The 27,413-nt window shown below is 42.1% G+C and overlaps 1 protein-coding gene and 1 long non-coding RNA gene across 4 annotated transcripts; both read right to left on the bottom strand.

Moving 5' to 3' along the window:
- Positions 1-635: 635 nt before the first annotated feature.
- On the bottom strand, positions 636-3,436 carry LOC118937897. The gene is made up of 3 exons (XR_005035306.1): positions 3,234-3,436; positions 1,286-1,444; positions 636-1,141 (listed from the first exon to the last, which is right to left on the bottom strand). It is a non-coding gene; the product is annotated as an uncharacterized LOC118937897 (long non-coding RNA).
- A 15,189-nt stretch (positions 3,437-18,625) lies between these two features.
- On the bottom strand, positions 18,626-23,943 carry tsen54 (TSEN54 tRNA splicing endonuclease subunit). Of its 3 annotated transcripts, XM_021625433.2 has the most exons (11): positions 23,701-23,943; positions 23,146-23,304; positions 22,868-22,931; positions 22,609-22,692; positions 22,296-22,394; positions 22,159-22,211; positions 21,938-22,039; positions 21,180-21,805; positions 20,923-20,983; positions 19,958-20,071; positions 18,626-19,779 (listed from the first exon to the last, which is right to left on the bottom strand). In XM_021625433.2, exons 1-11 carry the CDS (start codon positions 23,754-23,756, stop codon positions 19,629-19,631), a joined length of 1,569 nt encoding a protein of 522 aa, XP_021481108.2. In that variant the 5' UTR covers positions 23,757-23,943; the 3' UTR covers positions 18,626-19,628. The 3 variants fall into 3 exon arrangements, with proteins under 3 accessions (XP_021481108.2, XP_036794529.1, XP_021481110.2); XM_036938634.1 differs by lacking the exon at positions 23,701-23,943 and having other exon boundaries at positions 22,609-22,695; positions 23,146-23,196; XM_021625435.2 differs by lacking the exon at positions 23,701-23,943 and having other exon boundaries at positions 23,083-23,176.
- Positions 23,944-27,413: the final 3,470 nt, after the last annotated feature.

Below are 27,413 nucleotides of genomic sequence, written 5' to 3'. Positions count from 1 at the left end.
TCTGTACCTTGATTCAGTCCTGTCTCGGAGCTCTACGGACAATTCTTTCAACCTCATGGATTGGTTTTTGCTCTGACATGCACGGTCAACTGTGGGACCTTATATAGGCAGGTGTGTGCCTTTCCGTATCATGTCCAATTCATTGAATTTACCACAGCTGGACTCCAATCAAGTTGTAGAAACATCTGAAGAATCAATGGAAACAGGATGTACCTGAGCTAAATTTCGAGCCTCAAAGGAAAGGGTCTGAATACTAATGTCAATAGGGTATTTCAGTTTTTAATTTGTAATAAATTTGCAAACATTTCTCAACTTGTTATCACTTTGTCGTTATGGGGTATTGTGTGTAGATTGAGATTTTTTTTGTTTTTTTACATTTTAGAATAAAGCTGTAAAAAATCAAGGGGTCTGAATACTTCCCAAATGCACTGTATATCACGGTGGCAAGGCACATGAACTAACAGGCTATAGAGCAAACAACGCAATTATCACAACACAGGTTGTAATATTATTTTTTGGGGAGGCTTGCCCATGGATGTTTCCCATGCACCACTGGAAACAACTTAATGAATATGTTGCAAATAGTAATTGATTTATTTCAGTTAGCTCAATCACAGACATGAACAATAGCCTTAACAACAGAAGCAGTAGCTAAGTGAACCTAAGTCAGGTTAGGTAATGAAGATAATGTAAAATATATTAAAAGCTTTAGTCTACAGGTCTTGCGGGGAAACAGCTATTTATAAAGAATAATTTATTGGAATTTACCAGTATTATTTACCATTAAGTACCAATATTATGCATATAAGTAACCCAAAGAGCCTAAAAATCCTCATATATTGTAAATGCACTGTGCACAGTTAATGAAGCCACATGAAACTTATGAATATCAGAAAACTAATGGTGGTAATGAGATAAAGGCAAAAGTAAGCCTGGTCAATGCGTCTGGCCACTTTCTCCCAGTACCCCGGCTTCTTCTTGCCACATCTCACATTAACAGAGAACCATTCCTGCCGCACGTTCTGCACCTCCTTTAGGATCAGCTGCAGCAGGTAGGGGTTGTTCAGCCAGTTTCCATCGAGGTCCTTCTTGATAAAGGTGTCCACCTTCTCCAGGCTGCTCTCAACATCTCTCTCAGGCTCTAAGAAGAAAATTGGAAGGTTTTCTTGCAGTTTCTGAAGTCTAATCAATTGTGTTGGGGGTATTATATTCTACATCTATGGCCTCAGTAATGTCCTGGATCATTATCAATCTCTTATGAAAATGACAAAATAACAGATTTCACCTCTTCGGCATTCAGTCTCTTCTTGAGTCTCTTCGCAGGTCTTAGCAGAGGTCTGGACGTCCTGATCAACCCTGCTGTCCATATCAATCAGGAAGCTCATTAGCATGGTCTCCAGGAGGCTGAGGCCCGTAAGGGCAAAGATTACGATGCAGTAAATAGCTGGAGAACGGGAGATGTCAATGATATACAGTTGAAGTCAGAAGTTTACATACACTTAGGTTGGAGTAATTAAAACTCGTTTTTCAACCACTCCACATATTTATGGTTAACAAACTATAGTTTTGGCAACTTGGTTAGGACATCTACTTTGTCCATGACACAAGTCATTTTTCCAACAATTGTTTACAGGCAGATTATTTCACTTATAATTCACTGTATCACAATTCCAGTGGGTCAGAAGTTTACATACACTAAGTTGACTGTGCTTTTAAATAGCTTGGAAAATAACTGAAAATGATGCCATGGCTTTAGAAGCTTCTGATAGGCTAATTGACATAATTTGAGTCAATTGGAATTGTACCTGTGGATGTATTTCAAGGCCTACCTTCAAACGCAGTGCCTATTTGTTTGACATCAAGGGAAATTCAAAAGAAATCAGCCAAGACCAAAATAAATCAGCCATCCTTGGGAGCAATTTCCAAACGCCTGAAGGTAACACGTTCATCTGTACAAACAATAGTACGCAAGTATAAACACCATGGGACCATGCAGCCATTATACCGCTCAGGAAGGAGACTCGTTCTGTCTCCTAGAGATTAACATACTTTGGTGCAAAAAGTGCAAATCAATCCCAGAACAACAGCAAAGGACCTTGTGAAGATGTTGAAGGAAACAGGTACTAAAGTACCTATATCCACAGCAAAACAAGTCCTATATCGACATAACCTGAAAGGCCGCTCAGCAAGGAAGAAGCCATTGCTCCAAAACCGCCATAACAAAGCCAGATTACAGTTTGCAACTGCACATGGGGAGAAAGATCGTACTTTTTGGAGAAATGTCCTCTGGTCTGATGAAACAAAAATAGAACTGGTTGGCCATAATGACCATCATTATGTTTGGAGGAAAAAGGGGGATGCTTGCAAGCCAAAGAACATCATCCCAACCATGAGCACAGGGGTGGCAGCATCATGTTGTGGGGGTGCTTTGCTGCAGAGGGACTGGTGCACTTCACAAATAGATGGAATCATGAGGATAGAAAATTAGGTGGATATATTGAAGCAATATCTCAAGACATCAGTCAGGAAGTTGAAGCTTGGTCGCAAATGGGTCTTCCAAATGGACAATGACCCCAAGCATACTTTCAAAGATGTGGGAAAATGGCTTAAGGACAACAAAGTCAAGGTATTGGAGTGGCCATCACAAAGCCCTAACCTCAATCCCATAGAAAATGTGTGGGCAGAACTGAAAAAGCGTGTGCGAGCAAGGAGGCCTACACACCTGACTCAGTTACACCAGCTCTGTCAGGAGGAATGGGCCAAAATTCTTCCAACTTATTGTGGGAAGCTTGTGGAAGGCTACCCGACACGTTTGACCCAAGTTAAACATTTTAAAGGCAATGCTACCAAATACTAATTGAGTGTATGTAAACTTCTGACCCATGGGCAATGTGATGAAAGAAATAAAAGCTGAAATAAATAATTCTCTCTACTATTATTCTGACATTTCACATTCTTAAAATAAAGTGGTGATCCTAATTGACCTAAGACAGGGGAATTTTTACTAGGATTAAATGTCAGGAATTGTGAAAAACTGAGTTTAAATGTATTTGGCTAAGGTGTATGTAAACCTCCGACCTTAACTGTAAAATGAAAACACTTAGGAAATTATGGGGAAATATTCAGAATAAAGATGAGAATAAGACTGTGCAAATGACATGAGGCTAAATACAATTTGGAGGGGTGTTCTTGTATTTACCATGCTGTAAACCTATAATGTGGTAACTTCTCACCTATCACTGGCAGGTTATTTGCTGTGGAGGGCAGGATGTCATTGAGAATCAACAATAGGACAGAGATGGACAAGAGTATGGTCACTTTGAAGCCTAGCTTTTCCCCTTTGGCCTCACTGACAAAAAAGGAGGCCAAATCCAACACAAGAAAAAAGGCAATTGGTACCACAAGGTTGATTATATATAATAGTGGCCTCCTTCGTAAGGTGATCTGTATGGAAGGGGAAAAGGATCATATAAATTAGAATGCACAATAGACAAAAAATACTTGTCGAAATACTCATTATAATTATGAAAGGGACAAGTGTGATCCCTTCAGTTTGTAGTAGTCTCTTACAAATTATGAAATAATCCTAACATAACAACAGTCATTCTATTTAAAGATCATGCTGTCATTTGCCTCAATTAATACCTTGTATATTAGCTGATGCCATTTTTCATCACCACCATAATTTAGTTCTTCCTCAGTCATAGCAATGCCCAGGAAGTCCCATTCATCCAGTGTAGTCATGCTCTCCCTAGTTATGTGGTTCACTGCAGTGTCGCTGGCGAATGCCCGCAATTTTATTTCTGATGCTGAACAGATAAAATATTTTGTTGATGTTACATGTTTTTATAGTACAGCCCTCTGAAAAGGAGCTGAGAAAAAGGAGTTGATGAAAGAGGCTAAGGTACAAAGACATGTGTGTGAGGTTGGGGTTACCTCTGTGTATCATGGACTTAAAGGTGATGCTGCAGCTCTGGGTGTCAAGGGGGAACCTATAAAGATCCATCTTGCAGGAAGTGGTTAGCCGGCGCTGGTCAATCACTTGAGCTAACCAATTATGATGCACCTGGACATATGGGCTCAATATGGTACTACTTGTATCAGAGATGCTGAAAGTGCAGACAAAGATATATCAGTTTTTGGCCACTGTAAGAATGTACTTTCTTTACCAAGGAAGACAATGATATGTTACTTCTGAATAACATTAAAGCTTGTTTTTTGTTTTATATATTTCACCTTTATTTAACCAGGTAGGCCAGTTGAGAACAAGTTCTCATTTATAACTGCGACCTGGCCAAGATAAAGCAAGGCAGTGCAACACAAACAACAACACACGTGGAATAAACAAACTTACAGTCAATAACATAATAGAAAAGTATATATACAGTGTGTGCAAATGCGGTAAGATAAGGGAGGTAAGGCAATAAATAGGCCATAGTGGTGAAATAATTCAAATTTAGCAATTAAACACTGTAGTGATAGACATGCAGAAGATTAATGTGCAAGTAGAGATACTGGGGTGCAAAGGAGAAGAAAAAAAAGTATGGGGATGAGGTAGTTGGATGGGCTATTTACAGATGAGCTATGTACAGGTGCAGTGATCTGTGAGCTGCTCTGACAGCTGGTGCTTAAAGTTAGAGAGGGAGATATAAGTCTCCAGCTTCAGTGATTATTGCAATTTGTTCATGTCATTGGCAGCAGAGAACTGGAAGGAAAGGCAGCCAAAAGAGAAATTGGCATTGGGGGTGACCAGTGAAATATACCTGCTGGAGTGCGTGCTATGGGTGGGAGATGCTATGGTTACCAGTTAGCTGAGATAAGGTGGGGCTTTACCTAGCAAAGACTTATAGATGACTTTGAGTCAGTGGGTTTGGCGACGAATATGAAGCAAGAGCCAGCCAACGAGAGCATACAGGTCGCAGTGGTGGGTAGTATATGGGGCTTTGGTGACAAAACAGATGGCCCTGTGATAGACTGCATCCAATTTGCTGAGTAGAGTGTTGGAGGCTATTTTGTAAATGACATCGCCGAAGACAAGGATCGGTAGGATAGTCAGATTTACGAGGGTATGTTTGGCAGCATGAGTGAAGGATGCTTTGTTGCGAGAAATAGGAAGCCGATTCTAGATTTAATTTTGGATTGGAGATGCTTAATGTGAGTCTAGAAGGAGAGTTTACAGTCTAACCAGACACCTAGGTATTTGTAGTTGTCCACATATTCTAAGTTAGAACCGTCCAGAGTAGTGATGCTGGACGGGCAGGCAGGTGCAGGCAGCGATTGGTTGAAGAGCATGCATTTAGTTTTACTTGTATTTAAGAGCAGTTGGAGGCCACGGAAGGAGAGTTGTATGGCATTGAAGCTCGTCTGGAGATTAGTTAACACAGTGTCCAGAGAAGGGCCAGAAGTATACAGAATGGGGTCATCTGCGTAGAGGTGGATCAGAGAATCCTCAGTAGCAAGAGCGACATAATCGGCCCGAGAAATTAACCCTGTGGCACCCCCATAGAGACTGCCAGAGGTCCGGACAACAGGCCCTCCGATTTGACACACTGAACTCTGTCTGAGAAGTAGTTGGTGAACCAGGCGAGGCAGTCATTTGAGAAACCAAGACTGTTGAGTCTGCCGATAAGAATGTGGTGATTGACAGAGTCGAAAGCCTTTGCCAGGTCAATGAATACAGCTGCACAGTATTGTCTCTTATCGATGGCGGTTATGATATCGTTTAGGACCTTGAGCATGGCTGAGGTGCACCCATGACCAGCTCAGAAACCAATATACACAGGCAGATTGCATAGTAGAGAAGGTACGGCGGGATTCAAAATGGTCGGTAATCTGTTTGTTAACTTGGCCTTTGAAGACCTTAGAAAGGCAGGGTAGGATAGATATAGGTCTGTAACAGTTTGGGTCTAGAGTGTCTCCCCCTTTGAAGAGGGGGATGACCGCGGCAGATTTTCAATCTTTGGGGATCTCAGACGATATGAAAGAGGTTGAACAGGCTAGTTATAGGGGTTGCAACAATTGCGGCGATTAATTTTAGAAAGAGAGGGTCCAGATTGTCTAGCCTGGCTGATTTGTAGAGGTCCAGATTTTGCAGCTCTTTCAGAACATCGACTATCTGGATTTGGGTGAAGGAGAAATGGGGGAGGCTTGGGCAAGTTGCTTTGGGAGGTGCAGGGCTGTTGACCGGGGTAGGGGTAGTCAGGTGGAAAGCATGGCCAGCCGTAGAAAAATGCTTGTTGAAATTCTCAATTATCGTGGATTTATCGGTGGTGACAGTGTTTCTTAGCCTCAGTGCAGTGGGCAGCTGGGAGGAGGTGCTCTTATTCTCCATGGACTTTACAGTGTCCCAGAATGTTTTGGAGTTTGTGCTACAGGATGCAAATTTCTGTTTGAAAAAGCTAGCCTTTGCTTTCCTAACTGCCTGTGTATATTGGTTCCTAATTTCCCTGAAAAGTTGCATATCGCGGGGGCTATTTGATGCTAATGCAGTACACCACAGGATGTTTTTGTGCTGGTCAAGGGTAGTCAGGTCTGGAGTGAACCAAGGGAAATATCTGTTCCTGGTTCTACATTTTTTGAACCGGGCATGCTTATTTAAGATTGTGAGGAAAGCACTTTTAAAGAATAACCAGGCATCCTCTACTGACGGAATGAGGTCAGTATTCTTCCAGGATACCCGGACCAGGTTGATTAGAAAGGCCTGCTTGTTGAAGTGTTTTAGGGAGCGTTTGACAGTGATGAGGGGTGGTCGTTTGACCGCAGACCCATGACGGACGCAGGCAATGAGGCAGTGATCGCTGAGATCCTGGTTGAAGACAGCAGAGGTGTTTTTGGAGGGCAGGTTGGTTAGGATGATATCTATGAGGGTGCTCGTGTTTACGAATTTGGGGTTGTACCTGGTAGGTTCATTGATCATTTGTGTGAGATTGAGGGCATCTATCTTAGATTGTAGGACGGCTAGGGTGTTAAGTATGTCCCAGTTTCGGTCACCTAACAGCACGAGCTCTGAAGATAGATGGGGGGGGCAATCAATTCACATATGGTGTCCAGGGTACAGCTAAGGGCAGAAGGTGGTCTATAGCAAGCGGCAGCGGTGAGAGACTTGTTTCTGGAAAGGTGTATTTTTAAAAGTCGAAGCTCAAATTGTTTGGGCACAGACCTGGATAGTATGGCAGTAGATTGCAGCTCTGCCCCCTTTGGCAGTTCTATCTTGTCTGAAAATGTTGTAGTTAGGGATGGAAATTCCAGGGTTTTTGGTGGCCTTCCTAAGCCAGGATGCAGACACGGCTAGGACATCCGGGTTGGCAGAGTGTACTAAAGCAGTGAATGAAACAAACTTAGGGAGGAGGCTTTAATGTGAACATGCATGAAACCCAGGCTTTTACGGTTACAGAAGTCAACAAATGAGAGTGCCTGGGGAATGGGAGTGGGGCTAGGCACTGCAGGGCCTGGATTAACCTCTACATCCCCAGAGGAGGAGTAGGATAAGGGTACGGCTAAAGGCTATCAGAACTGGTTGTCTAGTGCGTTCGGAACAGAGAGTAAAAGGAGCAGGTTTCTGGGCACGGAAGAATAGAATCAAGGCATAATGTACAGACAAGGGTACGGTAGGATGTGAATACAGTGAAGGTAAACCTAGGCATTGAGTGACGATGAGAGAGGTATTGTCTCTAGAGACACCATTTAAACCAGGTGAGGTCACTGCATGTGTGGGAGGTGGAACAAAAGGGTTAACTAAGGCATATTGAGCTGGAGGCTCTACAGTAAAATAAGACAATAATCACTAACCAAAACAGCGATGGACAAGGCATATTGACATTAGGGAGAGGCATGCGTAGCCGAGTGATCATTGAGTCTAGGGAGTAGCTAGGCAGGCTGGAGACACGGCGATCCGGGGATAGCAGAAGGGCCTTAGGGGGACGTCGTGACGACATTTCTGTTGAAGACCCCCTCGAGCGGATTATGTCGGTAGACCAGTCGTGAGGGATCGGCAGGCTTTTGTATCGACAGTAAAAGGGGTCCAGGCCAATTATCAAAATAGGTATTGTAGCCCAAGGAGTGGCTGATGGACCTCTTCAGCTACTATGAAAAAAAATTAAAAGATTTACAAAGTTACAACATTATATAAAACATCTAATGGGGAAATTGGTAAAGGAAGTCAAGTTCAGAAGTATAGTTTAGTGGGACAGTGCAAAGGCAAAAAATGTTGTTCATCTTATCCCAGACTGAGATCCGGTTTCAAAGGACACCAAACAGACTTTTCATAAAAGCAGCTTTGTATTTTTCCCCTGAAACAACGCATTAAACACACAGAGACATAGGGTTCTCGTATTCAGCTCCAATGCCCATTGTTTGTTCCCTACAAAGGCTATCTGAAAGATACCTTTTTATCAGTATATCGTCATGGTTTCTATGGTTGACAATCAACTACAAATAATCCAATCAAAGTGTATTTGTCCCGTACACAGATTAGCGGTCGTGTAACGTCTACTCCCGCTCCGGCGCTCGAGGTTGCCAGTTTACTAACCACCGGTCCTGGCAACCCATCATTATGCACACCTGACAACCATTATTATGCACACCTGCGCCTCATCATTAGGCACACTTGGACTTCAACACTACCCTGATTACTTCCCCTATATCTGTCAATCTGTAGTTTTTCTCACCAGGCAGTATTGTTTCTGTTTTCATGTCAGACGCGTCGCTTGTTTTGTATCGCGCCATGTTCGTTTATAGCAAACTCACGAACTGCACCTGCGTCTCCAGAACAGGACGTTAAAGCAGGTGCAGCAAAATGCTTGTGTTTCTAGCTCCAGCAATGCAGTAAATATCTAGCAGGACAAAACTAATACACAAAAAGAAACAAGAAATTAAGATACCAGATCAAGCAATATCGAAAAGGGAAATGTCAGAGTCCGGAATATAAATACCTAGTGTGTAGACAGTATGAACAATATATGTAGGACAAATTGATGTACAACAGTAGTTAAATGAATGAGCTATGTTGATAATTCAGTACTTAAAGTGAGATAACTTAATTTCTCAGATAAAATTAACAGAATAATGTTGCAGGAGTGTTAATCTTATCTGTTTCTAACCACAAACAATTTTTGACCAATACACATTATGAAACATAATTTAAGTGACCAGTGTTCAATGACTATGTACTTATAGGGAAGCAGTCTCTAAGGTGCAGGGTAGTACCCTGTGGTAGCCGGCTAGGTGCAGAACAAGGTACTGGGCGGAGACCATCTAGTGATAACTGTTTAGCAGTCTGATGGCCTGGAGAAAGAAGCTGCTTTTTAGTCTCTCGGCCCCAGCTTTGATGCACCTGTTCTTTCTCCGCCTGCTAGATGGTAGCGGGTGACTAGGTTGTGGCTCAGGTGGCTGAGGTCCTAAGATATATTCAAAACATCAAAAAATGTAAACAAAAAAAACACATTTCTAATACACATTATTTTGATATCCATTTAGCTGTGGGCTCATCTATCTCTGACTACTTCCTATGACACCAGGTGTTGTAGATGTCCTGGAGGGTAGGCAGTGTGCCCTCAGTGAAGTGTTGGGCTATCCGCACCACTCTCTGGAGAGCCCTGCAGTTGTGGGTGGTGCAGTTGCCATACTAGGCAGTGATACAGCCCGACAGTGCTCTCAATGGTGCATCTGTAGAAGTTCTTAGGGTCTTAGGGGACAAGCCAAATTTCTTCAGCTTCATGAGGTTGAAGAGGCACTGTTGCACCTTCACCACAGTGTCGGTGTGGAGGGACCATTTCAGGTCCTCAGTGATATCCACGCTGATGTGGATGGGTGCAATCTCTCTCGGCCATCTCCACGATCAGCTCCTTCGTTTTGTTGGTTAAGGTTAATTTTCCTTGCACCGCTCCACCAGGGCTCTCACCTCCTCCCTGTAGGCTGTCTCGTCGTTGTTGGACGGCAGCAATGAAATTTACAGCAACGACAGGTGTTTTATTTATGTAGTATATAGAGTTGAGACAAGCACTTTTAGTGTTATTTTTTAAGTTTAAATTATTATTATTGTTTTTTTTCTCCCCAATTTCGTGGTTGTTAGTAGTTACTATCTTGTCTCATTGCTACAACTCCCGTACGGGCTCGGGAGAGACAAAGGTGTGTCCTCCGAAAGCCATTAGTCCTCCGAAACACAACCCAACCAAGCCGCACTGCTTCTTAACACAGCGCGCATCCAACCCGGAAGCCAGCCGCACCAATGTGTCGGAGGAAATACTGTGCACCTGGCGACCTGGTTAGCGTGCACTGCGCCCGGCCCGCCAGTGTAGTTGCTAGTGCGCGGTGAAACAAGGAGGCCCTACAGGCCAAACCCTCCCTAAACGACGCTAGGCCAATCATGCGTCACCTCCCGGTCACGGCCGGCTGCGACAGAGCCTGGGCGCGAACCCAGAGTCTCTGGTGGCACAGCTAGCACTGCGATGCAGTGCCCTAGACCACTGCGATGCAGTGCCCTAGACCACTGCGCCACCCAGGAGGCCCACTTTTAGTGTTATTTGACCCCTTATCAAACATACAAATTGTGGAAACTCTTTGATAAAAGGTATTTCATTGTGATGGACTGTACATAAAGGCTAACGATGAAGTAGAGAAGGATCACTTTTGTTATCATGTTATAGTATAATTACAAAGCTATTCAAATGCATTTCATTTTAAGGAAACAGAAGGAGGGAAAAAATATCCATAGTGAAAATGTGTTGACTGCTGAAATATTGCTGAGACATATGAATGGTACTCACTCTTCTTGGATACCTATATCTGGTATCCAGACCCGTTCTCGCGGAACAGTCATTTTTGAAATTCCACAAAATTCCTTTGGTTCCCAAGCTATGAAGTAATTCACCCAGGCCTGTACATAATACAGGGGTTAAGAAGTAAATGTACATGAAAATCAATTATTATTACAACAGACTGTAAGGGAAATAAATATCAGTGAATAAATATCAACAGCATCTGTACTTACTGTTGAGATTAAGACGTAGCTGGTGAAAGTTGAGGACTTCTCATTCTGCAGACAATCATAAATGAATAATTTCAAATTGATGTACAGGTAACTGCCAAAATAAAGGAAACACCAACATAAAGTGTCTTATTAGGGTGCCAGAACAGATTAAATGCATCTTGGAATAGATTCTATAAGTGTCTGGAACTCTATTGGAGGGATGCAACACCATTCTTCCACAATAAATATAATTTGGTGTATTGTTGACGGTGGTGTAAAATGCTGTCTCAGGCGCCGCTTCAGAATCTCACAAATGTGTTCAATTGGGTTGAGATCTGGTGACTGAGATGGCTTGGCATGGCATATGGTTTACATAGTTTTCATGCTCATCAAACCATTCAGTGACCACTAATGTCCATTGTCATCCTATTGGGGCATAGCCATTGTAGCCAAAATAATGGCCTGCTCTGTATTTTTATTCATGACCCTAAGCGTGATGGGATATTAATTGCTTAATTAACTCAGGAACCACACCTGTGTGAAAGCACCTGCTTTCAAAATATTTTGTATTCCTCATTTACTCAAGTGTTTCCATTATTTTGGCAGTTACTCATAAGTGGTGGTAGTAGTACATACACTCTTAGAAAAAAGGGTTCCAAAGGGATTCTTTGGCTGTCTCCATAGGATAACCCTTTTTGGTTCCAGGTAGAACCCTCTGTGGAAAGGGCTCTACATGGAACCAAAAAGGGTTCTTCAAAGGGTTATCCTATGGGGAGGTGCATTTATACGGATACTTAATTACACACAGGTGGATTGTATTTATCATCATTAGTCATTTAGGTCAACATTGGATCATTCAGAGATCCTCACTGAACTTCTGGAGAGAGTTTGCTGCACTGAAAGTAAAGGGGCTGAATAATTTTGCACGCCCAATTTTTCCGTTTTTGATTTGTTAAAAAAGTTTGAAATATCCAATAAATGTCGTTCCACTTCATGATTGTGTCCCACTTGTTGTTGATTCTTCACAAAATAATACAGTTTTATATCTTTATGTTTGAAGCCTGAAATGTGGCAAAAGGTCGCAAGGTTCAAGGAGGCCGAATACTTTCGCAAGGCACTGTACTAACAGAAATGCAATTGCACACTTCCTAACAAACTGCTGACATTATTGAAATAACCACATTAAGCTATAAACACTACAGTACCATATACTGCATGCCTTTTTGTTTTTCATCCAAAACATGTTTTAGCTCTTGTTTTTTGAGGTTTGGGGCTTACAAATGATAATCCAATCATAATCTTTTGTACCCCCAGCCTAAAATGTAATTTGTTGAAAATACGTTTTTTTGCTATTTATTTGTAATATTTGTTCAAAGCAAGTATTGACTTAACTTCAGATTAGCCTACACACAACACCCCATAATGTCAAAGTGGAATTATGTTTTTCGATTTTTTACAAATGAAAAGCTGAAATGTCTTAAGTCATTAAGTATTCAACCCCTTTGTTATGGCAAGCCCAAATAAGTTAAAGAATAAAAATGTGCTCAACCAGTCACATAAGCATGAACTCACTCTGTGTGCAATACTAGTGTTTAGCATGATTTTAGAATAACTACCTCACCTCTGAACCCCACACATATAATTATCTGTCTAGCAGTGAATTTCAAACACAGATTCAACCACAAAGACCAGGGAGGTTTTCAAACGCCTCCCAAAGAAGGGCACCTATTGGTAGATTGGTACATTTAAAAAAATCAAAAGCAGAGATTGGATATCCTATGAGCATGGTGAGGTTAATAATTCAAGTTTGGATGGTGTATCAATACACCCAGTCACGACAAAGATACAGGCGTCCTTCCTAACTCAGTTGCCGAAGAGCAAGGAAACCGCTCTGGAATTTCACCATGAGGTCAATAGTGACTTTAAAACAGTTACAAAGATTAATGGCTGTGATAGGAGAAAACTGAGGATGGATCAACAACATTGTAGTTTCTCCACAATACTAACCTAATTAACAGAGTGAAAAAAAGGAAGCCTGTACAGAATACAAATATTCCTAAACATGCATCCTGTTTGTAACAAAGCACTAAAATAAAACTACAAACCATGTGGCCAAGCAATTCACTTTTTGTCCTGAATACAAATCGTTATGTTTGGGGCAAATCCAATATATTACTGAGTACCACTCTCCATATTTTCAAGCATAGCGGTGGCTGCATCATGTTATGGGTAAACTTGTAATCGTTAAAGACTGGGAAGTTTTTCAGGATAAAAAAAGCACAAGCGAAATCCTGGAGGAAAATCTGGTTCAGTCTGCTTTCCACCAGACACAGGGAGATTAATTCACCTTTCAGCAGGACAATAACCTAAAACACAAGGCAAAATCTACACTGGAGTTGCTTACCAAGAAGACACTGAATGTTCCTAAGTGGCTGAGTTTCAGTTTTGACTGAAATCCACATGAAGATCTATGGCAACACCTGAAAATTGTTGTCTAGCAATGGTCAACAACTAATTTGACAGAGCTTGAAAGATTTTTTAAATAATAAATGGGCTAATGTTGCACAATCCAGATGTGGAAACCTCTTAGACTTACCAAGAAAGACTCACAGCTGTAATCGCTGCCAAAGGTGATTCTAAACATGTATCACCCAGGGGGTTGAATATGTATCTAACCAAGATATATTACTGTTTTCTTTCTCATAAAGTTTTTACAAATGTTAGAATTGTTCTTCCACTGACAGTATTTTCTGTAGATTGTTGACAAAAAAATGACAATTAAATCCCTTTTAATCCTACTTTGTAACACAAAAAAATGTAGAAAAAGTCAAGGGGTGCGAATACTTTCTGAAGGCACTGTATAGATTACGTAGTCATAAAAAAAAATATTGAAATACTTCTGTCCTTATACACACAGCATGTGTCTCCTGTAAGACAACTTGTATGGATGATCCTCCAAGTGTTGCATCAAACAGGTCTCGTTCCAGTCCAACTATATTGCATCAACCAACGGTTGTATGCCATGTTATGAACTGCACAGTTGGGTATCAGATTGATATCATTATTTATATTGATATATTATATTATCATTATTATTATTATACTTTATATTAATTGTTGATATACTATAATATTGATATCAACATATCATATATTTGTATACTGTTTACTCACTGTACATATATATATATATATATATATATATATATATATATATATATATATATATATATATATATATAAAAGTTTCAGGGCAGAGCTCACCCAACAAAATGTTGGCAGATGGTTTAAAGACAAACACTTACCAAATCCATAATACCAAACAGAATCATGTCTACCATAACTAGTGTAGAATTGGTCCAGTGCACCACAGGCCGCAGACCTGTTGTACTTTCATTTATCTGTGACAGACCCAAGTGATCCTGAAGACGATGATAGGAACAGTCCTCCATAGTGGAGACACCACCTGCTTAGGAGAGTAGACCCTACCTTAGATTACAGAAGACATGGATCACAACTGATACAAATAGTGGCACAGTGGATGGGTTATCCGTACGTGGTAGAATATGGGACTCATATGCAAGTTCCATTTTCAATATTGTGTCAAAAAATGTATTATTTTCTTAGAAGCCAAAGACAAACAAGGAGAAAGAGGAGCTGAGAGAAATCAAAAATGAGAACTCACCCATTAGAGCGAGTGAACACAGAAGCCACAGAGTGCTCATTGCTGTATGTTTAGGCTCACAGGTCCAGCCGAATGGTGTCCAAGTGGGAGAGGGCTGTGTTTTATATGTGTGTGAGAATATTATGTGAGTGTGGCCCAATCACATGGCTAGTCGACTTTACTCAGGGCCATTGTCAGAGGTACAGAGTGTTCAAGCCAAAACCTTCTGGGTCATTCCACAAATTCATTGCTATTTGAGAAGTGTAACTTAGTCAAATGATTTTGTTGATTTCACCTCATTTTAACAATCTGTCATAAAGAGCACATGTTCAACTTCATAAAAAGTATTTTCTCATCTAAAGAAGTTAAATAAATTACTAGAGTAAGTGCTTATTAAGGGCTAAATAAAGTAACAAAGTGAACTGTAACAGGGTTTAATATGTACAGTGCCTTGCGAAAGTATTCGGCCCCCTTGAACTTTGCGACCTTTTGCCACATTTCAGGCTTCAAACATAAAGATATAAAACTGTATTTTTTTGTGAAGAATCAACAACAAGTGGGACACAATCATGAAGTGGAACGACATTTATTGGATATTTCAAACTTTTTTAACAAATCAAAAACTGAAAAATTGGGCGTGCAAAATTATTCAGCCCCCTTAAGTTAATAATTTGTAGCGCCACCTTTTTGCTGCGATTACAGCTGTAAGTCGCTTGGGGTATGTCTCTATCAGTTTTGCACATCGAGAGACTGACATTTTTTCCCATTCCTCCTTGCAAAACAGCTCGAGCTCAGTGAGGTTGAATGGAGAGCATTTGTGAACAGCAGTTTTCAGTTCTTTCCACAGATTCTCGATTGGATTCAGATCTGGATTTTGACTTGGCCATTCTAACACCTGGATATGTTTATTTTTGAACCATTCCATTGTAGATTTTGCTTTATGTTTTGGATCATTGTCTTGTTGGAAGACAAATCTCCTTCCCAGTCTCAGGTCTTTTGCAGACTCCATCAGGTTGTGGGGATGGTGTGTTCAGCTGTGTTGCTTTTACGCCAAACATAACGTTTTGCATTATTGCCAAAAAGTTCAATTTTGGTTTCATCTGACCAGAGCACCTTCTTCCACATGTTTGGTGTGTCTCCCAGGTGGCTTGTGGCAAACTTTAAACTACACTTTTTATGGATATCTTTAAGAAATGGCTGTCTTCTTGCCACTCTTCCATAAAGGCCAGATTTGTGCAATATACGACTGATTGTTGTCCTATGGACAGAGTCTCCCACCTCAGCTGTAGATCTCTGCAGTTCATCCAGAGTGATCATGGGCCTCTTGGCTGCATCTCTGATCAGTCTTCTCCTTGTATGAGCTGAAAGTTTAGAGGGACGGCCAGGTCTTGGTAGATTTGCAGTGGTCTGATACTCCTTCCATTTCAATATTATCGCTTGCACAGTGCTCCTTGGGATGTTTAAAGCTTGGGAAATATTTTTGTATTCAAATCCGGCTTTAAACTTCTTCACAACAGTATCTCGGACCTGCCTGGTGTGTTCCTTGTTCTTCATGATGCTCTCTGCGCTTTTAACGGACCTGAGACTATCACAGTGCAGGTGCATTTATACGGAGACTTGATTACACACAGGTAGATTGTATTTATCATCATTAGTCATTTAGGTCAACATTGGATCATTCAGAGATCCTCACTGAACTTCTGGAGAGAGTTTGCTGCACTGAAAGTAAAGGGGCTGAATAATTTTGCACGGCCAATTTTTCAGTTTTTGATTTGTTAAAAAAGTTTGAAATATCCAATAAATGTCGTTCCACTTCATGATTGTGTCCCACTTGTTGTTGATTCTTCACAAAAAAATACAGTTTTATATCTTTATGTTTGAAGCCTGAAATGTGGCAAAAGGTCGCAAAGTTCAAGGGGGCCGGATACTTTCGCAAGGCACTGTATTTTAAATCAGCCATAAATACCCTTGTGACGGGAATGGAAGCTTGTTGGGTGAAACAGGGAGTAGCAATTTATTTCAACCTTCATAAAAATGAAATTTTCAGTTTTCCACCACAAAACACCAGAAAACAGCAAAAAAAAAAAGAAAAAAAAAGAGTAGAACCAGCTAACCTGCTTTGATTTGACTATTATATGTTCATGTGTTTCTTTTGAAAAATATTTAAAAAGGAATAGTTTCACCATATTAAAAATGAGAGTTCAGTTCACATAACCGGGTTGACCTTCCTGTGACATTGGGTGGTGTAGGTGTCCTGGAGGGCAGGTAGTTTGCCCCCGGTGATGCGTTGTGCAGACCTCACTACCCTCTGGAGAGCCTTACGGTTGTGGGCGGAGCAGTTGCCGTACCAGGCGGTGATACAGCCCGACAGGATGCTCTCGATTGTGCATCTGTAGAAGTTTGTGAGTGCTTTTGGTGACAAGCCGAATTTCTTCAGCCTTCTGAGGTTGAAGAGGCGCTGCTGCGCCTTCTTCACGATGCTGTCTGTGTGAGTGGACCAATTCAGTTTGTCTGTGATGTGTACACCGAGGAACTTAAAACTTACTACCCTCTCCACTACTGTTCCATCGATGTGGATAGGGGGGTGTTCCCTCTGCTGTTTCCTGAAGTCCACAATCATCTCCTTTGTTTTGTTGACGTTGAGTGTGAGGTTATTTTCCTGACACCACACTCCGAGGGCCCTCACCTCCTCCCTGTAGGCCGTCTCGTCGTTGTTGGTAATCAAGCCTAACAGCCTTGGTTTCTCAAATGATTGCTTCGCCTGGTTCACCAACTACTTCTCTGATAGAGTTCAGTGTGTCAAATCGGAGGGCCTGTTGTCCGGGCCTCTGGCAGTCTCTATGGGGGTGCCATAGGGTTCAATTATTGGGCCGACTCTCTTCTCTGTATACATCAATGATGTCGCTCTTGCTGCTGGTGAGTCTCTGACCCACCTCTACGCAGACGACACCATTATGTATACTTCTGGCACTTCTTTGGACACTGTGTTAACAACCCTCCAGACGAGCTTCAATGCCATACAACTCTCGTTCCGTGGCCTCCAATTGCTCTTAAATGTAAGTAAAACTAAATAAATGCATGCTCTTCAACCGATCGCTGCCTGCACCTGCCCTCCCATCCAGCATCACTACTCTGGACGGTTCTAACTTAGAATATGTGGACAACTACAAATACCTGGGTGTCTGGTTAGACTGTAAACTCTCCTTCCAGACTCACATCAAACATCTCCAATCCAAAGTAAAATCTAGAATCCATATACTACCCACCACTGCGACCTGTACGCTCTCGTTGACTGGCCCTCGCTTCATACTCGTCGCCAAACCCACTGGCTCCAGGTCATCTACAAGACCCTGCCAGGTAAAGTCCCCCTTATCTCAGTTCGCTGGTCACCATAGCAGCACCCACCTGTAGCACACGCTCCAGCAGGTATATATATCTCTCTGGTCACCCCCAAAACCAATTCTTCCTTTGGCCGCCTCTCCTTCCAGTTCTCTGCTGCCAATGACTGGAACAAACTACAAAAATCTCTGAAACTGGAAACACATCTCCCTCACTAGCTTTAAGCACCAGCTGTCAGAGCAGCTCACTTCGCCTACTGAATGTATTTATTTTGCTCCTTTGCACCCCATTATTTATAGTTCTACTTTGCACATTCTTCTACTGCAAATCTAACATTCCAGTGTTTTACTTGCTATATTGTATTTACTTTGCCACCATGGCCTTTTTTTTTTGCCTTTACCTCCCTTATCTCACCTCATTTGCTCACATCGTATATAGACTTATTTTTCTACTGTATTATTGACTGTATGTTTGTTTTACTCCATGTGTAACTCTGTGTTGTTTTGTGTCAAACTGCTTTGCTTTATCTTGGCCTGGTCGCAATTGTAAATAAGAACTTGTTCTCAACTTCCCTACCTGGTTAAATAAAGGTGAAAAAATGATGGATCAAATCTCCTCCTAACCTATTGACTTAGAGACAATGTGATCCTGAAGGGTGGAAATCCAGTGTATTTATTGTACTGCACATCACAGAAGGACTGATGGACAAGGTTGCTGGTAAGCTAGAGCTGAGAGGAGCAGGTTGTGGTCAGTAACCTCATCTCAATGTTTTAACACCACTGAGTTTGTGGACTGATATAAGAGAGAAGAGTATGTGCTTTACATCTTCAGATTAGGCCACACAAAGGAAATGGAAAGAAAATGTTATTACACAGGCTTACTAGTCCCATAGATTTCAGACAGAATGTCATAAAAGTAGAATAAAGGTTGTTTTCTTTATGTAATGGGCAGAAGTGTATGGTAGGCACTACTTGGGTTTGGGGGGATTGGTTTTGTTAGGAAGGACAATGAGAACAATGCACCAATAACTCAACCACAAAGACATAATGTGAAGATAAAGGCAATCATTTACAAGCAATTTGAAACAAAAAAACAAGAGATCGGGAGTTAGGTAACTTAAACATGTGAGGTTACAACAACAAAAGGCCAGTCAGTAAAGCTGATTGGATCTAAAATATGGGCAGATAGACAAAAATAAAGGGCTGAGATATACGCATGATGTACACATAGCACATCTATACTAAGTGCATACATAGTGAAGCCACTCGTGATACAGTATATGAATACCAGAAAACTAATGGTGGTGATGAGATAAAGGCAGAAGAAAACCGAGCCAATTCGGTTCAAAATCTTCAGAGGCTTTACAAAACCATGCTTGGTATAAGACATGATGACATTGTTTGGAGAGGTGACAATGTAGGTTGCCTTCAGATGCAGATGATCATATGCCACTAAAAGAAGTCTGCAACACAAGAGGAAGGCATACTACAGCATCAAACAGTGTGAGGACTGCAGTCCATCAATTCACTAAGAGAATTACGTTTTGTTCATTTCTTTGGCATTAGTTCCAGTTGCAGAGTTTCAGATCCACCGCAGGCAGCCCTGGCATGGTGCAGTAGTTAAACCAGGGCTGTGTGACTGTTTACTGTGGTCAGGCCCTCAGAAGGACGTGTCTGTGGGTATCTGGAAGTCCTTGAAGGAGTAGAAGGAGATGTCCCCGTGGTCCACCACTGCATAGGTGACCGGGACGTCCCCACTCTGGAAAGCCAGCAATTTCAGTGTCCACAAGTCAGGCACTGGACCATCGAAACTGGGAGAAGACAGCAGACAATATTCAGCATGCAGTAGCATTTGATAATAGTGCATTTAGGATTTCGATGGCAGGTGGTCTTGTGACATCTCTTTTGAAAATTGTATTATTTTTTAATGTATTATTTTTACTGATTATAAAGTATGCAAAAAAACCCTGCCAGTTTTGGGATGTTTACCTGCACACACACATGCGGGAATAGGGTTTTCCAGGAGCGCTCTTCTTGAATTCAGCGACCGTGTCGGGTTGGTAAATGTTGAAACAGATTCTCCACTCCTCTGAACCTTTCAAACTGAGAAGACAAAGCCCAAAGTCAAACAAGGCAGGCAGCATAGAAATAGATGTAATATATAAAATGCACCTCTACGTCATATTGTATATATCATCCTAGGACATAATGTTAATCATATTTAACAAACCCACAGTATAGGGTTTCACTCGTCTTATTATTTATACATTTTTCCACTCCATATACAAAATGAACAAAAATGTACAGATGCACACAAACAGTGACTACATCTCATCTGCCCAGACCAGCATGCTCACACCCCCATCCTTAGTGCCTGTATTATTGATTGCCACTTGGCCTGAAATTGTATCAATTTGTTTTTCTCTGTTGCCCATACTATTTAAATATTTACATAATAAATCCTTAGATTTTTCCATTGTGTTAATTATGGCGGATGGATTGATTTCCCTGATTTTTTCAAGATGAGAATTGTCCAACCCATTGGATATCTTACTACACCCCCATATGCAATGGTCTTGAAATATGAAGACAGACAGATTAAAAGTACATTTATATTGTAATACTTCTGAAGGTCAACTTTCTAGCTCTGCCCACAACTTTACAGCATTCCCAGAAAGCATGGATTATTGAGTCATTATTAGTTTTACACTTAAGACATGACTGCCAGTGAGCTGTAGAATTAGTGAATTTTGTCTCCTGTATAATAAATCCTATACATTAGTTTATACTGGATTAAGCGTACATTTTTGTTAACTGTAATTTCACTCATCTTAATAGATGTTATTATGAATGAGCAGGGAGATACAATTACCACGAACCGGGATGGAACACTCAGCTAGCATTTCCTACTAAATTCACTTCAGGGTTCGTGATAAGATACTAAAGAGGAATACCTGGATGCTCCCTCCAGCAGCCGTGTGGATTTGATCACACTGATTTTGTCCAGCAGCTCACCTGCGTCCAAGAAGGAATAAACATCAAAACCATTTAGACATTTAACCATTCAAGATGCTGCTTATGAAAAATGTAATTCAACTTCGATAAACCACATGGGATAATGGGTTCATGTAACGATGAATCAGAGAGTAAACAGATAATGGAACTTATAGGAACTTGTCATTGACAGCAATGAAGTCCAGATTAGTTTTACCAGTTGAAGTGACCTGTGCAGGGTCATGTAGGGGTGTGACCGGCCCCTCCCACAGGTGTGTTGGCCTATCTCTGCGGTTCCGTTGAATCCTTCTCCCCTGTAGCTCCTGGTACTCCGCCCAGTTCCTGCAACGTCGTACCTCTCTGTCCTGGTTGATGTCCCTCCGGTACCGGTCCCTGTCCCGCTCCCTCTCACACTCACGCCGGGACATCCTCACCTCCCGCAGGTTGAGCCTCTGCAGCCAGGGGGCCACATCGCAGGCCCCCACTGACCCCACAGCGCCGGGCAGCAGGCAGGGGTCTGGGGAGGTCAGACTGCTGGGGAGCCAGCTTCTGGAGCCCAGGTCTGGGAAGGGGATGGAGCTAAAGTCCCAGCGAGGGGAGCTCTGGGGCTGACCTGGCAGCTCAGAGTCAGGGTCTGGGGAGCCTTCCTTTGACCACCAGCTCCTGCCCTGGCCACCCTCGGTTGAAGTGGTGGGGTCAACGTGTGATGCTGTTTGGATTTCGTCAATGTCTGGGGCTGAAAGATCTGGAAGAGAGTCAGGATTCTTGTCCTCTTCCTCTCTGTTGCAGTCTTTCTCCTCCTCCATTCTCTTAGAAGTGGGGCCCTCCTGTGTTCCTGTGTGCCTGGAGCGCATTAGAAGAGGCAGAAAGGCAGGGTTTCCCATTGGACAGTAATCGCTTTGAGGCGTGTGGGTTGACTGAGTGATTAAACCATGTCTAAATATAAACTGGGTGTGTCTGTGTCTGCTCACTCACCTGGAGGTGGGGCTGTGGCTGCGTTTCCTCTTCGGAAGTCTTCCTGATCTGTCTCGGGACTGGGGCAGGTTCAACTGCCTCTCATACTGCGATGGCACAGAACTACAGGGAACAACACCAATCCTCAGATCATAAATACAGTCGCTTGCATGCAACTAAGGAAAAGGAAAGGAATGGCCTTAGAATCTAGACTAGGTCATGTCCATGAGGGAGACAATTACCTGGGATCAAATCTGTTCACCACATAGCCAAGTCGTTTCAAATGGCCAAAAACCTTTAGAGGAAATAAAATCATCCCGTTACGTCAAATCATAAGTTTAGACTTGCTGGAATTGTATTATATTGTCTTTTCTCATACCTGGTAATGCTGTACACTCATTGTCTTCGAGTATAGAAATCTCTCATAGCCCTCTTGGATGGACAGTGGCAGGTCTTGGTAGAACACTTGCAGGTTTCCCTATTCATTTTGAGGATCACAAGGGGTAACAATTCTAAGATAAAAATGACAAACTGTGTTTGTCTTATTTGGATCCACATGTATCAAACTAATGGAAATGTCTTTATTAGGTGAACAACAATCCGACCAGGGATAATTATAACCTGAATGGTGTGAGCTGGTAACAATTCCCCGATTAACATGTTTATTGGCAACGCGGAGCCCATGCACTTACACACTCCATTAGATAGAGAGCCTCTTCTGGATGTAGACATTGCTTACCATGGGCAGAAAACCCCATAGTCTGCCAAAACTTCCCCTACAGCAGAACAGAGAATGAATGTAATGTCAGTTTTCATGTGAAAGCTTTAGACATTAGCCTATACTAAATGTTAATGAGAGGTGAGCTCTTGGTGAGTTCGAATAGACATCAGCAGAGGCAGAGAGCTTGTCATGACAAGGTCCTTCGCTCTCTCTGATGGACCATTACTCACTGCTGGTGACTGTAGCTCCACTATCATGTCACTGGGAATCCACACTGCCTTCACCAGGTTCCCCCTGGGCACAAAAACATACAAGGAGTCAGTCACGCCACCAGCTGTAAAGCACAGTAATACCAATGAATTGACATGTTTGTTTAGCTGCAAATACATATGGACTAGGTATAATCATCTAACCACACCAACAGTCTAAAGTTGATGACACATACAGTATCTAATTCTACTAGGAGCCGTCACTCTAGTCGTCCTTGGTTCCACCATCCATTACTCACAACCTCTCCACTCGCTCCTCAGATACTAGATTCCAGTGCTCGTCCAAACTCTGCTGAAGCCTATCCCTTTGCTGATCCGACCCAGTGGGAATGAAATCCTTCTGCCCGCGCACCGGGATCTTGTGGCTGCGCGTGCGGGCTTCGAACAGCTCAGATGGGCTGTCATTGAACCAGAAGCAAAACAAGTTACAAGGACTGACTCTGTCTACAATTGGTGTCAGCACTGGCTACACGTCTTTTGCACTATATATGGTAAGAAATCACCCCCCAAAAATGCCGGTCTTCCATTTAATGAGCTCGGTTAGAAAAACATTAAAATATTTAACCGCGCTGATAAAGACAGGACAACCACATTCAGATTGCCTAGCTAGCGTTGTCCGTAGCAGTTAGCGTCTATGAATGGGTTAGCTAGCTAGCTGCTAACACGTTTATAACAGCTCGAATATCACAACAAAACTGTACTAAATTAGCTAACTTATGTGACAAAAACTATTATGTAAGAAACGATTCACCCGGTGCCTATTCAAAGACACGGCGTTTAAACTGTACACTTACTTTAGTAATTCATTGCCGAATTCTACTTCAGCTGATGTTTTGTTTTGGTCAGCCATGTTTGATAGGTAGACGGCTGTCAAATCTTCCTAGGGTTTCCAATAGACAGCCGCAAAGACAAAATTGTCTGTATCTTAAAAAAAATTATTTAAACTAACATTATTTTTTGGGGTCTTAATATAATGTTAGCGTTAGGCATGAGGTTAGGTTCAAAATCTGATTATAACAAGATACATTGTAGAAATAGACGGGGGTTAGCCATAATTGTGGCTGTGGTAACTAGTGACGACCGGGTCCTAGTGCACGCCATTGTACATTTTTGAAAGAAGTTCTCATACAGTTCACAAGAGGGCAGCAAAGCACAACATTTTACATTTTTATTTCACAATACACTCGTATATTACTGATGCTAATGAAGTCTGGGAAATAAGGCTTTTTATCTGCTGTGATAAGGCCACAGGGAAAACAGTCTCTGCAATTCTCTAAATAGACAAGTGTTAAACACAATCTTATTGCGCCATAGTACCACTGGTATGTCATTCATATGTGAATTATTATTGAATTATTTTTGATTAATATTGATAAATGCCTTCTCTGCATTTTTATCATATCATATTTAGATTTTCTCACTTTGTAATATAAATAGTTTACCAATGTTGTGAATGAAAGGGCTCTTGGAAGGGTGCATGTATTATATGTGCAACCTTCTTACGACTTGCCCTTTGACAGGCCTGGCCACGAGTCATCACACCTGACGTGAGAGGTGAGAGAGATGCATTTAGATGCATGGACAATGAGAGAATGCCCCGCTGAGAAAATACTACCAGGAAGTAAGAGACCATGCTCCCCTCCCACCCCTCACAAGCAGGCCCCCTCCCCTTCCCTGAAAGTCAACAATAAACCACGTTTCCAGTAAGCCGGATAGCTCCCCAAGTCTAGCCCATCTCCATGGTGACCACTACCAAAGCTGACAATGCTGTGTCTTCTAGCCTAACTAGACCACCCATGCGGAAAGACTTCTGATATAACAATATGTATCAGATTATTAAAGCTCCGTAATGCTGCTATCACATCTGTAGTCTGGAGTAAAATAAAAAATCCTCAACAATGAGCTGCATATATAGATATTTGTGGACATACTTCAAACATGTAATAAAACGTTTCAGTCAACCGTGGCATAGCATGTTTTACACCTTGACGTATTCCTGTGCGAGACATGAGGTCAACATTCCGTCTCTGGTGTGAGTGACACAGTACCTTTGTGTGTGAGTCTCCACATGTTATTCATGGGTCCTTAACTCCTGGGTCTGGGGTTGCGCTGTGGCCTTTCAGTTGGCCTGACTCTTTAATCTGCTGTTTAACACACTGAATTGGGCCTTTGCATTCTCAATCGGCCAGAGCAGGGTATTCCTGCTTTGTGTGGTTTGCTGACTTGCAAAACACGCCCTAAGGATCCCAGTAACTGTAACACTGAGGGGCTGACTGCCAGAGGTCACACTAAAAAGTCATCCTTTTTGCTTGCAAAGTTATAGTGCTCAATGTAGAGAAGTAGAAGTTTAGATTGAAGATTACAATTCTTTAGGATCAGAATCACTTCTATTCACCAAGTCCATTTAAACATACCCAGAATTTGACTTAGTGATGTGGTGCTGCCAGCAATAGACAAATGTAACGACAAAACACAGACAGAGGAATTTACACAAAGTCAACATCCAGTATTTACTATGGTATGGTACATTGGGCCTTTTACATTTAATTTACTTGAGTTACCAGTCAAATAAAATTGTGGAGATGTAACGAGTAAAATGTAGGAAATAATCCAGCCCCCTGCAATGAAATACTAAACCAAATGTACCAACCTCACTACCGTCCACTAAAACATACGTTCACATTCAAACTAAAGAAAAGTTCAGGATGTCTGTTTATAGGCTACACATATCCAGGAATCAGTATTGTTTGCAAACAGATATTGAGGGCAGTGGTAAAACTGACTGCCTAGTTCTCAACCATTATCAAACAAAGGCACACCACAGAGGGTCTAACACCTCATATCCTCAACATTACGCTCAGTCTCATCCAAGTGCTGTGGGTCCTCTGGCACTAATCTGTTAAATCTGTTGTCATTTGTCTTCAGTCTCAGTGCACTTACATTGGCACCCTCTCAATGTGACAAGGGGATGACCCATGGCCCTTCCTCCTTGCTCTAGTCCCAAGCCACTTTCACAAATTATAACATGGTGACTATAGGGATGTAGAGACAAAACAGGTCGTAATTCTGCCTCACACCTCTCACAACAGTCTACAGGGTACCTTGCAACAAGAGAACAGTACCTTTGTGGCCTTATAAATTAAGTTGTGTCATGTGATAACATATGAAACATGAATTCAATTATTAGATGCTTTTAACCTGAGTAACAGAAAAGAGTACAAATGCAACTTACTAAAACTATGTAAGAGCAACATGCTGTGTAATATGTTGTATTCTGTAACATATAAAAGGTCACAGTGTCCTAGGACCTACTCCCCCAGTGGACTCCATTGTTCTAGAATGTTCTGGATGAATCCATATGTGGGGAGTTTACAAGATGGGGGCACCCCTCCTACTCCTCCATCCCTGTCTTGTCCTGTGTTCCAGCTCTAGCTCTCGCTTGTTTGCATTCCTCTCAGTTAATAAGTGTTTGTCTGATCCCTGACAGGAGGCTAAAGATCACCCACGCAAACACCCTGGCCCCTCCCATGGCCAAACTGTAAAGACAGCAGCAAGAGGTGGCTGGCCAGATCCGATTTACCACAGCCAGTCAGGTGTAGCAACGGCATTCTGACACACACACGCAAACACACACAGTTTGAATGCTTGATCAACTCCTTTACACAGCTGATACATCAAGCCAGCTACCGTTTGTCAACTGACTAATGACCTTAAAGCCAGCAGTTAAAAGTAAACGTAGGCCTATGTTATGCTTCATTTTGTATCCTCTGACCTGTTTTGAACAGTACACACACATCCTATAATTCTGCACAAAAAATAATGTGAAAACCTGACAAGCTCTGACCGGAAAGGTAATAAAGCATTCCCATCGTCACACACAAATCAACCTAGTCCCATTAACACCACCACACTACAAATGAGTGATGGCAGAGATGAGGAGAGAGAGAGAGGCAGAGATGAATGGCCGACACTGAAACATGCAAGGACAGCAGTGGATGCATAAATTCTGGCCTAATGACCACCAAAATGTCATTACACTTTGTGGTGTTTTGTGGAACAGATGTCTCTTTCCATTCACAACTGTTTGGAGGCTGGAAATATGTTGCGAGTGGATGAACGTGCGCGGGTAGCCTAGTAAAGGAGCCCTTTGATGTATTTTGGTAAGAAATTACATCTACCTTCACCCCTAGACAGAGAGAGGAGAATGGAGAGAGAGGAAAACGGAGAGGTAGAAAGTGAGAGACAGATGGAAGGGGGGGAGAGAGAGAGACAGATGAAACGGGAAAGGGAGACCCAGACATTCACACTGGGGGCTGTAATGTGGTGTGGGAAATGACCTGGGAGGTCTCTGTTTCACTCCATCCCACGTCTCCTCCGATCAAATCATTTAGTGGATGCACCCGATGCAAACCGCTGTGCTCTTTGCTGGGGGTGAGAGGCAACACCAATGAATGGAGGGACAGAGCCGTGGAGGGGTGCTGAGAGAAAGCTCTGGCTGAGCCAAGCA

The sequence above is a fragment of the Oncorhynchus mykiss genome, chromosome 12 (assembly GCF_013265735.2).
Source record: "Oncorhynchus mykiss isolate Arlee chromosome 12, USDA_OmykA_1.1, whole genome shotgun sequence".
NCBI classification, from domain to species: Eukaryota; Metazoa; Chordata; class Actinopteri; order Salmoniformes; family Salmonidae; genus Oncorhynchus; species Oncorhynchus mykiss.
The sequence above is the reverse complement of the archived record's forward strand: the minus strand, read 5'-3'. Positions and strand labels throughout refer to the sequence as shown.